The sequence below is a fragment of the Phalaenopsis equestris genome, unplaced genomic scaffold, assembly GCF_001263595.1.
Source record: "Phalaenopsis equestris unplaced genomic scaffold, ASM126359v1 Scaffold000523, whole genome shotgun sequence".
NCBI lineage: Eukaryota > Viridiplantae > Streptophyta > Magnoliopsida > Asparagales > Orchidaceae > Phalaenopsis > Phalaenopsis equestris.
The window spans coordinates 61,211-77,078 of NW_018164963.1; the positions used below are offsets into that span (position 1 = coordinate 61,211).

General features: G+C 34.9%; 1 protein-coding gene across 2 annotated transcripts in view; it reads left to right on the forward strand.

Moving 5' to 3' along the window:
- Positions 1-2,882: 2,882 nt before the first annotated feature.
- Positions 2,883-15,868, forward strand: part of LOC110028754 (protein farnesyltransferase/geranylgeranyltransferase type-1 subunit alpha) — a 37,233-nt gene continuing 24,247 nt past the window's right edge. For both annotated transcript variants that reach the window (XM_020730731.1, XM_020730732.1), the window contains exon 1: positions 2,883-3,170. In XM_020730731.1, the coding sequence (XP_020586390.1) occupies positions 2,940-3,170 (231 nt within the window). In that variant the 5' untranslated portion in view covers positions 2,883-2,939. The remainder of the gene's footprint in view (positions 3,171-15,868) is intronic.

The following is a 15,868-nucleotide window of genomic DNA, read 5'->3' on the forward strand; positions in this document are numbered from 1 at the left end:
CTGTCTATTCTTAGTCCTCCAAGCCTTCTTATTTAATTTGGTGGCAGATGAATCCTCATGAGAAACCGAACAGAAGGAGTTAGAACGGAAGTCACACCAGTGACAAAACTGACAACACTGACAACCCTACTACTGTCAGAAGACTCACCTACCTCTGACAGGAAGGTCCATAAGAACATGGGGAAACAACTCGACAGTTTGGAAAAGATCGACGACCGCTATGGTGCGTCACAGTGGGGTGTCGACCTCTTCTTCACAAAAGAGGTGGATTCAATGTGAGCCAATACAATAAGAGCAGCACAATATGTATGACTCCACTTTTGAGGGGGATGGTATAGAGCAAACACCTCACTGGGTGTGTGATTACTCAAAGTAATCCCAACGGGGTGCTTGAAGGAACCACAGATAATGACCTTCTCCCACACACCCAAGATGTTGGATGAGAAGTAAACAAAATTCCCCCCACTCCCCCTCTCCCTACCCCACGCAGAAATAATCGCAATCATCTTCTCACTCGCCATGTCTACGTAGTAAAAAAAGACAAGATTACAAACATGGAAAGGTCAAGGAAAACGAAACAAAGAGAAGTACAATGACATTGATGAATGCGATACTGCAATAATTGAAATGTCGAGGGTAAAAGAAGGGACAAAATTGCATCAAGTTACTAACCATATCAACTGATGTATGGCTCTAAAGTGTAAGGTTTAAAAATGTACAAACAACGATGTTACGACATAAAGGAAGCTAGGTCACTAAAAATATAAGCAGAACCCCCATAAGGGAGAGAACACTACTCCACCTAGCTTTGTAAATTTGCAGGTTTGTTAGGATATGCATAACAGGCAAACATAACTTCCTAGATGGGAATAGATTAAATCTTCCCCGAAAGAGCTACTTATATTGCAAATTAGCTCTGTAAATTTGCAGGTTTGTTAGGATCTGCATAACAGGCAAACATAAATTCCTAGATGGGAATAGAGTAAATCTTCCCCGAAAGAGCTACTTATATTGCAAATATGCTAGAATCCTCAAGAAGTAAGCAAAAGTTCTGTGGTGAAGAGCGAGACTCATTCACAGTGGAGTCGTCGGTCTTGCGAATACGCTGGGATCAGCAAGACACATAAGCAAAACTCCTCTAGTGAAGAGATAGTCTCATTCCCAATAAAGTCTCTAGTCTTACGAATATGCTGGGATCTGCAAGACACATAAGCAAAACTCCTGTGGTGAAGAGAGGCTCATCTCCAGTGGAGCTCAGGTATGTTTTTGTTTCTTTTCTCTTCTTTTTTTGAAGGAGTCGATAGCTTGTCTACCATCATATAATTTTCTTTTCCAAATAGTTCTCTCTTTCATAACATGTGAATGATCAAGAGAAGTGAGAAGTCAAAAAAGACAGACATACGACAAAGATGATAAATAAGAGAAAGAAAACATGAAGAACTGACGTGCGGTAAACCCCGCAAATATAGGTCAATCATGTATGCCCAAACAAGATCAGACAGAAGCACATTGGACCAATATCTGTAAAAGAATACCTACGTAGACTACCTACAACCAGAGATTCAAGTGTGTTTACCTGTTCTGAGGTTTAGAGTGCTCCCAATGACACATATCCTACTTATTTAATTACATCTTGTGGGTTGCTCAATAATACTCTTGATCCCGAGGGTTTTGCTTACATTAGAAATGACAACTAGCACAAAGTTATCAAAAAGCGATTATTTTGCAGGGGAATTCTTAGAGGCGAACAAAGCTATCAAAAAGCAATTTTTTTTTACAATGTCTGTTGTCTTCTTGTAGTGACAGATTCGTTAGTTGGTATACTAAGTTTTCTAATATCACACGCCTGCAAAAAATTGTAATTAATTACTTATTCTATCAATTTTAACTTCTCTATGACTAATGGATTGTCCATTGTAGCATTCAAGAAAGATGAGCTCCATGATTTCAGAGATCTTCCGCCGACTGCTCTGCCACTGCGAACTTCAGACTTCCCTACTTACGTCGCTTAAGCGCATAGCTACGGGAGACACTTCTACAGATGGCGCGAAGAATCATAAAGAAGTGTGACTTCTTATGATTTCAGAGATCTTCCGCCGATTGCTCTGCCACTGCAAACTTCAGACTTCCCTACTTACGTCGCTTAGGTGCATAGCTACGGGAGACACTTCTATAGATGGCGCGAAGAATCATAAAGAAGTGTGACTTCTTCCGGTGGGTTTCCACTGTCGATAGTAATTGAAAATGAATAACATCTCTGGATGACGACATAGCTCGTGACGTACGTCGTTTGCATTTCAAAAACAATACTATCATATTATTAAATATAATTTTAATTGTTTTTTTTATTTTTTTAGCAATCTTGACACTCACTGTTAAGTGAGATGCGTATCTTATTTTTTGTATTGTTCTGAAGTAATTTTCTGATGTTGATTTTTGCTTCTGAAATATCAAATATATGACTATGACAGTTCTGTTACAAACAACATTACTACATAATGTTAAAATGATCATTTGTCTAGAAACAACTATCGTACAACTGTTTTAAAATTGCATAAAACAAATAACCAAATTATTCATAAAAGTTTTGATGGCAGAACAATTTATTAATAAGTTGCACCTGCGCAAAACAGTCCCAAATTAGTAAATCCTATTAAGATTACCAAACAAATATTTTGAATTTATTAGAATTTATCTATTAACACATCAAATAATATTCTAATGTAACCACTTTAAAATTTAATTAATATATGAAACAATTTTTAGGATTTAACCGATTTTAAGATTTTATAATTTCAGATTTATAGGATGTAAGCAACCAAACAGTCGCTAGATTTGGACGAAAAAAAAAAAAAAACTTGGTTTTGCCCCGGCTACGGGGGTCGGTGGATTATAACAATTGTACACGACAAGCTGCCTTCATCCTTAGCTGCGTAGTAATGTCGTCGGACGAAGACGAGTGGGTGCCCTTTAGCCGGCGACCTGAATGGTCGGATGTGAAGCCGGTGCCCCAGGACGACGGGCTCCACCCAGTCGTGCCCATCGCCTACCGGGACGACTTCCGGGAGACGATGGACTACTTCCGGGCAGTTTACCTCTCCGGCGAGCGAAGCCAACGCGCCCTCAATCTCTCCGCCGAGGCTATCAGCATGAATCCCGGCAACTATACCGTTAGTCTATTAACTTTTACGAAGTTTCGTTACATAAGTGAATCCTTTTTCGTTATGCCTTTTGATTCAGGAAACGCGATTGGTAAGGTTTTGTATGAATTGAATTAAAGTGGTGGAGAAAATTTCAATAATTTATGGGTTGTTTGTGAACCCACAATCAGTTAGTTTTAAGCTTTTTTACTCTTTTTTTTTAACGATTCCGGTGGATCGTAAAGATAAACAATGCTTTCGGGTACTCCAGCAATTCCAAAAATAGTGTGATAAAGAGTAAGAAGAGAAGAATTACTGCAGAAGTCAGTTGTTTTTTTTCATTTTTTGATGCCTTAATACACCTATTGAGTCCAAATGTATTCATGGATAAGCATGTACCTTATTAATAAGATCAACGAGAAAGAGAATGAGGAAAAGGGAAAGTTCTATTTCAGAGGGCTGAAGAGATCCCAATATTTTATCAGTTATTTACTAAAAGAACTAGCCGTTTTTCTATGGGGGGACATGAAAAACTGCATTTTTAAAGAATAGGTAATAAATTGGAGAGCAGATGATTGGGTTGTTATACAGACATGGGCACAAGAATCAAGCTTTTGGAGATTACATGTGGACGTCTCCCTTGTTGGGTGCCTTGGGCTTAGAGGCCTTTGTAATTAAGTGGATGAAATCAGTAGCTGGTTGGGCCCTCGGGCTTAGAGGCCTATGCAATTAAGTGGATGAGATCGCTTGCTGGTTGGGCGAGATTGCTTGGAGGAATGTAGGGTTTTGCCATACCCCTCTAACTTGGGCGAATATCTCTTTGGAATTGGTAAGTCCATTCGTGGTTCGAGTGAGTGATCTTTAGGCTAGTGAGAACACCTTCTGGGGTGAGGCAAGTGCTTTTGACTTGAATGATTTTATTTGACCCAAATGAGCTCTCCTGAATTGGTTGAGTGCCTTTTTGTACGAGGCAATTAGTCCTTTCCTTAGGAAATTCATCGAGATCATTGATGGGTTCATGATAACTTTAACCGGTTTCCTTTGGATTGTGTTGAATCCTCATGCATGACAAATCAATGCAAATTTTGGCTGGCTCAATATGATTTAAGGTTTAAAAAAGAAAAATCAAGGATGGAGACGTTTTCCCTTAGTGAGATAAGGTGCGAGTTTCAAGGCGGATCGAGGCATAAGCATACATAAATTATAAATATTTTGATTTTATTTGTTGTCATAAATACATAAATCATAAATAATGTTTAAAATTTTACAACTGGGTATTGAGGTCTTTTCCATTTGTGAGGTGACTCGTAAGTCTAGTGACATTTTGATGTGTAAGTCTCATAGTTTGAAAATTATGTAGAGTCGAAATAAAGGTAAAAGTTAATATGTTAGAATTATAACATATAAATATATTAAAAAAAGACATGTTAACCTCCTAACATAGTAAAAAGTGACAAGTTGCGCTTATATCAAATAACAAATTGCTCAAGCACAAAACATCATATAACGAATTGCACAAAGCAAAATTATAATTTAAATATTGATTGATAAAACTAACATAAAATATGAAATGAAAATAACATAAAATATTAAAGTAAAATATGATGAAATGAGTTAGCACAATAGATTTCTTTTACTTTTATTATCCAACACTAACATTTATAAATTTAAAAAGTAATATAATAAATAATCAAAAACCCTTAGCACTCTTATCACTCATGAGATTTTATTGGAGTCATCATTATAATAAATAATTTTCTCCCTAATCTCTTGTTCAGTCAAATCCAAGTTCTCTCATTTTTCTCCCTAATCTCTTGTTCAACCAAATCTAAGTTTCTCATTTTTCTCCTTTTTCTTCAGCTTCATCAGCTTTCCTTCGCTAGTCAATGGTAAAAGATAATCAATAAAATGCTATTATATTAATTAAAATTTAATATAATATCAAATATATAAATTTTATAAATACATTTTCTTTTATGCCTTATCGCTTGTGGTAGATGCGCCAGCCTTGTCTTCATCAAAATCGATGTTTAAATTTTTTCGTTATAACTTTTAGATGATCTAACTCCATTATTGTCATTACAAACCACTTATTATCTGCTGGTGTATTTTCACATAGTAGGAGGTTCGTGTAAACCTTTAAAAGTTTTTTATTTAAATTTCTTTCATGTAATCTCTTGTTATATATAATGTACACCAAAAGAAATCAATCTTAATATTATTAAACAGATTTTCTGTGTGAATTTTATTATATGTGCTCAAATTGTGCTCACATTGAAATGATGAGCATATAAGTCCGAATACTTTAATAACAAAATATTATAACTCCGAAATGTTATCATGAAACTGGATCCACCATTCAACTTCATTTGAAAAAAAATGGTATGATTAAATTTTTTTTTAAAATTTAGATACTTGATCATTATTTCAAAGAACACATCAAACAATAAAAACTTTCTAAAGAGGATTTTGCAACGATATAATTTGTTTGCTATAACCCAAAGAAGTTTTCATTATTCCTAAATGGAACAAGTTGCAAATCAACAGTTACCCTCTTAGTTGGACCAAGAATCAATTTATCCATGCAATGATATAACCTTAACTCGGGATCAGGATTGGTAGATTTGTTCTCTACATTTTTAAAATTATTGTTTGAGAAAAAAAAAACCAAACAACATGCAAATGCCGATGGTGTTGAAGCTCTCATTTCTCAACAATGATATCTCAAATCTCCTTGTAACTAGTCTCTTCTCATCCTAAGTTATGGGCTATGAATTCTTTGGTCTCATCCATTGCATTATAAATAAAACTCATAATTGGCTTTTTCTCTACGTCCAAGTTCTGAATTAATGGTGATTATTATTGACTAAAATCTTGTATTTATCTGATTTCTTTCCCTTATTTTGTTTCAACCATGCATTGCTAAGCCATTAAGTGGAAGTGAACATTACGCTCGTTGGTTTTTTAGGTTTCAACATGCTCTGTAGAGTTAACAAGTCTATAACAAATCTTGTTATAGTAAAGCATATGAGTAGTTATTTGTTAAAAAAATTCTTATCGAAGTTAATACTCATGTACGGTTATAAACGAATTTATTGATCTTTTTTATTTTTATCAGGGCATTGTTATCTTGTGTAAGTCACTAGTCTTTTCTAAAATTAAGTCTATGTAGTGTGCAATTTATGATGTCCAATATAAATGCTTTGTCTTCTTCATCAATTTATTTTCAATTGTCTTATAAGCACTAACAGTTTTTATCACAAGCTGGACCACAAAATGCTCTCAAATCTCTTTTATGACTCTATCAAGCTGTTTAAAATAATACTTTACATCCTTCACTTGATCAAATGCTTTTATAAATTTCAAAAATACAGTGCTATATGTATTGTTCATTTGATTATTGATTAAACTTTATTCTTTATGTCAAATCATTTATTTTAGATGATTGTTACTATAGTCTGATTTCAAGTTCTTTTGCTCTCTTCTATGTTTTTTTTGTATTATTCGGCTCCTTCAACACCCATATCCTCAAATCATGCAAATATAAGGGTTTCAAGTCTGCATCATAAGCACCTATGTAACATATGATATTAAAGTAAGAAAGGGAAGTTGTCACATTAAATGGAATGTTATTCTCATAAAAAATCTCTTAATATCGATGCAAACACATTTACAAACCTCTCTAATATGCTCTGGAGACATCTTTTGAGCTGCAGTTGACCCCACTCTATGACCCCTATTAGTCTCTACATTTATCATGTAATGATCTATGGACTTTTATACCTCTACCTGACATCGGTTGCAATGATGATGATGAGTTTTTAACACTATTTTTACTTCTATAGTAAGAGCCGACTTCAATTCTACCATCAAATTGATGCTGTGCAAGATGCCTTTTTCATGTAGGATTGAATATCCTCTTTTTTATTGTTTTAGACACATTAGTATATAGTGTAACATTTTTATGCGAGTTGGAGAAATGTTCTTTCATCTATGTAACACCTCCTTTAACTATTTTTTTTTTACTAATTACATTTCAAAAGGACGTGTCTTATTGTTGCCTCCATTGTTGATTTACAAACCATGTCTCCATACTGGATTTTTTTTTTATCAAATATGGATTTCTCCTTGCCTCTAATCTTTTCTTACAAAATTCAAGAATGAAAATGTTGTTTCAAAATTCAAACAAATTTTAACCTATGAAAATATTCAAAGAAATGAAAAAAGGGGGTTTACAATTGCAGAAACTTTAAAACATTATGGTATTTGGAAGAATTGGTGAGGGGGCGGCGATGATGACAATAATCATCATGACAATTACAAGCGACAATGACAATAAAAGCAACAGGCGACAACAACGGTGTTGGGAAGGCATGAGTCTTAAGATCTTTTTTTTTGTGTACCTCAATTTGAGCAATACCTCGTGGCATGTGCCATGAATGCTTTTTTAAACTAGGCGTTGACTTGATCTAGCTCATGCCAAATTTGGGCAAGTTCATGATGATCTATAAAGAGTTCACATTTTGAGCTTGTCCTAAACTTGTCCAACCCATTGTGTGATATTTTAGTTATACATTTAGTTCTCTAATTTTTTTGTTTTTTTGAAGGCAATTATAGAAAAAACAACAGAATGAATAAAAAATTAATCCTGCAGAGTTAGCAATGTGGTTATTCATGATTTAACATTGTCATTTTAGCAAATGAATCCAATTGTCAAGTGTTGCTTTATGGCGCAAAATGTTGGCCTTTAAAAGAGAAGTATAAAATAAAGTTAAGTGTTGCTGAGATGAGAATGCTTAGGTGGATGAGTGGCTTGACATATAAAGATAAAATGAGAAACGAATATATCTGTGATAGGGTTGGTGTAGCTCCAGTGGCAGACAAGATTAGAAAGAGTCGTCTTAGAACATTTGGCCACATTAAACGTCAACCACTGATGATCTGGTTAGGAGAGTAGATGTTTTAGCTTCAACAGATGTTAATAATGGCAAATGTAGACCTAAAAAGATTTGGGCATATTGTATAAAAATGATCTTAATTTATTAGAATTAAATGAAAATATGCACTCAGTAGAACGTAATGGAGAAAAATGATTCATGTAGCCGACCACACTTAGTGGGATAAAGGCTCGTTGTTATTGTTGTTATATGCAAATGAATCCTATAAATATCTCATATTCCCTTTGAAATTTTCTTCTATACTTTTGACATTTTTCTTTTCACGAGCCATGAATTGTGCCTGAAATTTTTCTTGAATTGATATTAAAAGGTAGTTCAAAGAAAGAACGAAAAGAAAGCTTAAAAAATCAAATTATCTTCCACTCTCCTTTTGAAGAAGATAAAATGGTAATTTGGACTGTCGAAAGAAAGAGGACGTGATTGAAATTCCCATTGTGAGTGATCTCCTTGGGGAAACTCATGTGGCTGCCTTGACTAGTGGGTGTTTTTCTCTACTGATCACCACTCAGATTAATACATGAGAATTTTCCAAGATGTCTTAGCCTCAACACCCAAGTAATCTAATGAGTGTTAGTAGGTGGTCGACTCCCGTGCTGACTCTACGGCTAGCAGAATGATGCACATGACCCTATAAAGTGAGCAGTGAAGGGTGAGCTGGCAGGATTGTTAACTTCTGTTCAGTTTTGTTATTTTGAATTGTTGAGGAATATGGTACTCGATTTATAAGTAAATTTTAAAAATAAAGATCCATAAAAAAATTCATTGAAATCCAACTCTCTACCGAGTTCTAAATATTCGTTTGGAAGGTTTGACTAGGAAATTTTTGACATTGGTGAATCTTTCGAGATCATCAATGTCTTGAAACAAGAGCTAGATAACCTGAAGAGAGAGATACTTATGCTAAGGAGAAACACATGGTCTTTTTAGGCTTTCCAATTCATCACTGTGTCGAGTTAATTGGCAATTTATTTGAATATTTATTTTTAAGAGAAGTGATCTTTGATCATGTAGTGGAAGCTTCGTTAGATTGTGTGACTACATATCTTGTAACTGAATTTGAAGTGAGATTGTAAGTAATGTTGGCCATGCTTAATTTACTTATGATGGTTTTGTATTTATATTATTATTATTATTATTATTATTTTTTTTATGTTGGAGATTTGACATGTAGCTTATCAAAATTTGATGTATTGATGACAATTCGATGATCTGACTTACGTGAAATAATTGTTCGATGCTTTGAATTTCTGCTTTGCTTCTATAAATTACTCATGGTTTTGTATATTTGATTCTCTCCTATTCTCTCTTCTTAACCCGAGAATCTTTGATTTGAGTTGAACTCAATTTATTATTATTTTTTTCTCTCAAAGCACCTAATGCAATGTCGAAGGTGCTTCTTGCTAGTGCTAAAAATCCTTGAAGATGGATTGGAGCTGCACTTCCCCAATCATAGGTCATAATGTTGAATTGTTGACGAGGGAATGTAAAATTTGTGGGGATTTTCTTGTGTGGTCCCCTTAGTGGGCAAATTCCTGAAAATGACAATGTCGTTGAGCTATGCTTTTACATGGATCATTTCAGAATTGGGTTGTAACTTTTTTTTTCTTGGAAATTAAAGCTTTGTTCGATATTATGGGTTGGTTCTCGCTAAGATTAACACAAACTAATCCACGAGTATAGTCACTTCCATTGTCTATTTGCATATGCAATGAGTGGAATGATCAATCAATCATTTTCACTTCATGTTTATTGTAAAAGTTTTGAAAGATGCACCAGTTTTTTTTTTTATGAAGGTATTTAACATCAGGACTCGAAAACAAGATGACGGTCAAAAGATGGCCTATAAACATAGTTCGAGTGAGGCCTCTCATTTCAAGGCAACGTCTTTGCAACTGTCCGAGAGTGATTTCTGTATTTACACCAATTTTCAGAGAATTGGTTTGCATTTTGAATACATCCAAGGTGTCGATTAATGCAACATAGCTATTCAATTGTCCACCAATAGACAAGATGATTGATAAATGAAACTTCTTTATTTTTCGTTAACCTAACATCATGCCGAGTTGCCTCGAGGACTCATTCATTGCTTTCTAGTTTTTAGCATTCCTGGTGATTTCCAATTTTGTCAAGTTAAGTCAAACTGATGCCGACTTGGTCAATTTCTGAAGGACATTCTCGAGAACATATCCGAGCCCTCATCTCCAAAGAAGGAATGGATGGTATTTGTTAGTGATATCGAGGAAGATATGATGTTGGTCGGGTTTGGCCTTCAACTAGAGATTTCATTTGTGCTTTCTACTTAGGCTGCAATGATCATAGGCTCTCTTTTGAATGAGGAACTAGCCAGGGCCCTGCTATTGAGGTTAAGCAGGGTTGAGAAGGGGAGAGTAGAGATGGCTTTCACTCATCTATTTGGAATAATTTAGTAAAGATATAAGAACATTTGGTTGCTAGTTCTAATAGTTTTTGATCTTAGTTTTGTGATATTCTCAAAATATCTCCATGAGCAACTTTGAAAGATGATGTCTGATGAGCTATACAAGTAAATTATGTGGTGACTAGTGTCTATTGATTGAGCTCCTTTTTTCTAGCTAACTGGAACAAGCATATAATAGATAAGAATTATTAGCTTATTGTCGAGTTACATGAGTTAAGGAGAATTGTCCCCTTAAAGAATTTTCATCGTATGATAAAATCTTGAGGGGTTTTGATGGGAGCTCAGAAAGTAAAATGGAAATTCATGTGAATATAAAGAAAAGATGGCTAAGTATTGGTGGATATCAAATCTTTTCACGAGCAAAGGACCATTGAGTTGTGAAGTAGAGTCAACTCGTTAGAATCCTCTTGTTGAGTCAAAATTTTTGAGAGAAAGGTTGGCTCATTTCTCTCATTAGTGCTACTTCGAAATGCTAAATTATAAGTCGTTAAAGAGAATGAGATCGAAGCAACTAAACAGTTCTCGCTTGCCAAATCCCACCAAATTTATTAATTTTGCCGTGCTTCAAGCATACATGATGAACAAATTTCAAGAAAGCATTATGTTTAACCCCCCACCCCCATTGGCTTAGATAATGACTGTTCGACTAAATGTGTACATGAATTGTTTTTTTTATTTGTTTTGATAATGAACATATCCATCGCTTTTTTTGTGGTATTTTAAAAAATGAACTGCAAACATATCTTCAGAATAATATTTGATGTTGAATCATGATATTTTTCTTATGTTGAGTTGCATAATGTTGAATTCCCTTCGGTGATATGTTTGAGTCTCATGAATAATCAGGCTTTTTAATAGAAGCTAGGGACCAAGGCAATCTTTTCTTCGAATGTGTTCGGAGTTTTTGTTGTCGCCTTAGGAGCTGTTTTATTTGCTGAAAATGAAGTAAAATGTAAAGGGTTTGTAGAGTACTGCTATTACAAAGTATTTGAAATACTTTATGGTTGTTTGGTTCATTATAAAGTAAATGCATGATTTTATACTTTTTGTTTGTTTTGAAGTAAATGATGTAATAATTTATTTGGGAGGTGAGCGGTAGGCGACGGGAGGTCGGAGGCCAGCGGCCGACGATAGGTGGTGGGGGTGGCGACGGGCGACAGCTTGCTAATAGCGTTTTACAGCGTAATTCAAAATCGGTCAAATCGGCTGAATTATAAATTCAACCAAAATGAATTAAGGAGTGAACTTTAAATTCATTGAAACTTTAACTTTACATTGTACTTGTACTTCTTCATACCAAACACATAATTTTCCCAAATCCCTGTAGATAAATTACAGTGCACTACAAATCCTTCCAACTAAACAAATCCTTAGATAAGATTCACTGGGAATTGGACTTGCTAAGGTTTCCTTTTAGGCTATCCTAATAAAATGGATTTATGCGCTACTTCATCCAAATCTTTGTCTTAAAGGGGTTAGTTGGATTCTTGGGCTAGGACTTTCCTTGGCCATCTTTTGTAAATTGGTAAGTTGCTTGAACCATCGAATGAATGATAAAAAAAATGAGTATAATTTTGCACTAATGCAGAATGCATAAATAATTAATAGCCATAATGTTGTGTTCCTTGAGTATATTTCTAGCAATAGAGAGAGACTTTATAGGCTGTAGTATCATTGATTTCTCTCTTCAGTGAATTCCTTTTGCAATACTATATATACTGAGAAAATTTCTAAAGAATATTTAATCACCATGTAGTCGAGTAGCTAGGGTTGCCAAAATTAGTAGATAGTTGAAATACTTGAAACGTTGAGAGAAATTGGAATAGCTAAAATGTTGAGTTTATTAAATCTTATCATGGGGAGTCATTAAGAATGAATTATTGCCATCAATTTCAATTTTTTGAATATAATTGGTCACTAATGAATAGAGAGAGACTTTATAGGCTGTAGTATCATTGATTTCTCTCCTCAGTGAGTTCTTTTTGCAGTACTATATGTGATGAGATTTCTGAAAAATATTTAATCAACATGTAGTCGAGTGGCTGGGGTTGCCAAAATTAGTAGATAGTTGAAATCCTTGAATTGTTGAGTTAAATTGAAATAGCTAACATGTCGAGTTTATTAAATCTTACCATGGGAAGTCATTAAAAATGCATTATTTCCATCAATGTCAATTTTTTGATTATAATTGGTCACTAATGTTTGATTCCCGCTGTAATGCTACACAAGTTTAGACAAACTACTCTTTAATGATTTATTTGAGCTTGAGGAAATGATCAATGAGTTCTATAAAAACGTTTGATGTGATCCAAGTGGTGAGGTTTTGCAAAAGATTGATATTCCAACTGTCAAATTACATTAACTAATGGAATTCTCAAACCATAGTAATTTAGATTTTTGGCTTGTTCAATTAGTCATGCAAGAGATGAAACACACTTTGAAGTGCCATATTTCATAATTTTGTTGTGAATTGTAAATATTGGTAGGCAATATTTTTTGGATTAACTTTTGGGGTTAGTTTCCCACTGTTAGGCCGCGAGTTCAAATCGTATATATTGTCATTTGGGCTCAATTTTCCAAAAAAAAAAAAAAAACTTGTGTTTGGGCAAATATGAGTTTTGTGCTGCCTTATTGATTATAAATTGTAGTGAATGATATGTTAAGAATAAAGATCTTAAATCTCATTGGTTTTGCTCTTAGATTTTCGAAAATCATCTCTTTTGTTACTTAGTTTGTCCATGCTTTATCTCATCTTTCAAGATATTGAAATCCAAATTTATATGTGAATAAGCCTTTACTTTACCAACAAGATTAACAAGAAAGTGGATGAGGAAAAAGAAAGTTCTTATGGAGAGGGTGAAAGTAATCACGGTATCTTATTATTATATGTAAAAGAATTCTTTCCTAAAATGACCCTTTGATCTTAAATTTATATTTTTTTCGCATGCTACATTATGGATTATATTTTTTCTAGATTGGGTAATCTGTAAGAAGTAGCTGTCTCATGTGCTCGATTAGTAAGAAATTTATTTTCTTTACTCATTATATATTTCAATATTTAGTTTTTTTCTTTATTAGATATTGTTCCTTATTCAAAAGGACTTAGATTTCCTATTTTTTTGGGCTGATATGACAACCACTTTATTATATATAGTAGGCCCTTTTATTTCGCACAAGTCTTGCAGCCGCCCTCCTTCGGCTCAAATTTGTGATCCGTTCGGCCTCAACATCGTGAAATTGCAAACAACCCCCACACTCGACATCATCTCTCGTAATCGGTGCACTCAGAGAACACTTCCCATGCAAGTGCAAACTCACGACTCATCACTTATGAGGTTTTTTTGCAGCACGTGTTGTCTCTCCTCCCACACGCATCACCTGTGAAACCCTCTCGCTCAGTTCAACGCCTTTGCTTTCGCTTCCTTCACATAGAGGCTTCATGCCTAAAGTGATTGTGGCTTTGCCTAATCACCTCCTCCGATGATCCTACTTCTTATTGGTTGTCTTGGTAGATCTTCCTCTCCTTTTTGTTCGAGCAGCAGGTTCTTCCTCTTGATTTGGGCTCCTCACCACAGGAATCTAATCACATAACTGAACTCTAATTCTGTTTGGCTTGAACCTCTTATCATGACCAAATATGGCATGACCTCACAATCTTCTTCCTAGGAAATCACCTCTAGATCTGAGCCTGCATCTTTAGTCCCTATCATACCAGTAACTCTTCTCATCTTATCGTGAACCATCAACTACATGCCATAATTTTCTTCAATGACCACAAACTATTTTCATGTATATTTGTGGTAGAGAATCTCTCGTGTGAAATCTCAACTCCACAAATGACATTTCAAATATTGGGCCTAAAAAACTGACGAAAACTTGGTTATATCATAGTTAATAAATTTCATGGACATGGAGTTTGAAGAGAGCTTTCTGCTTCATATATTGCCAAGGAGATAGGAGAGCTGCACACTTGTAGCCGCCCTCCCTCGGCTCGCATTTGCGATCCATTCAACCTCTGCATCGTGAACTTGCAAACAACCCCCACACTCAACATCATCTCTCGTAAGCGCTGCACTCAGAGAACACTTCCCATGCAAGTGCAAACTCACGACTCATCACCCATGAGATGTTTTTGAAGAACGTGTCTTCTCTCATCCCACACACATCTCCTGTGCAACCCTCTCACTCAGTTCAACGCCTTTGCTTTCGCTTCCTTCACATAGACAACTTCATGCGTAAAGTGATTGTGGCTTTGCATAATCACCTCCTCCGATGATCCTACTTCTCATTGGCTGTTTTGGTAGATCTTCCTCTCTCATTTTTGTTTGAGCAGCAGGTTCTTCCTCTTGATTTGGGCTCCTCACCACAGGATTCACATCACATAACTAAACTCTAATTATGTTCGGCTTGACACTCTTATCATGACCAAATATGACATGAACTCACAATCATCTTCCTAGGAGATCACCTCTAGATCTGAGCCGACATCTTTAGTCCATATCATACCTGTAACTCTTCTCATCTTATCATGAACCATAAACTACATGACCATAATTTTCTTCAATGGACACAAACGGTTTTCATGTATATCTGTGGTGGAGAGAAGGATGGACATCTCTCGTGTGAAATGTCAACTCCACAAATGACATTTCAAATATTGGGCCTGAAAAATTGACGAAAACTTGGTTATATCATAGTTAATAAATTTCATGGCCATGAAGTTTGAAGAGAACTTTTTGCTTCATAGGATAGCCATTGAGATAGGGGAGCTGCACGTGAAACCTACTCTAGCACAAAAAACTTCTTAAAGTTATTTGAAATTGAGACCAAACAACATGATTTACAACAAAGAGGATTGAGCGTTACCTAATTTTTCAACACTCACACATTGTTGGTTGCAATTGGACATATACAAATTTTTTTTTTGGGAAATGCCCTCATGACTCTACCTTGTATAGGAACATTACTAAAAAAAATAAATAAAAAAAAAATCATTCCTTTTTAGCCTCTCTAAAGACCTAGATGAAGTCGGGGAGAATAATAAGAGTTAAACCAATTTCTAACATTCAGAAGGCCCTTATAGAAGTTTGAAGGGAGGAGAGCAGAAAGAAGTTGATGATGACAAAAAACTACATCATTCCATTTGTTGAAGGGTCAGCTTTGTACAATCATAATTACTCTTAGAATATAAGTCCAAGAAAGGATGACTGTGATGAATCCATTATATGAAATTGAGTCATTTGAATAAAAAATATTGGAAATTATATGATAAACCCGCAAATTGAAGGCCATATGATGGAAGATATGATAAGTAGAATCATGCAAACATTATA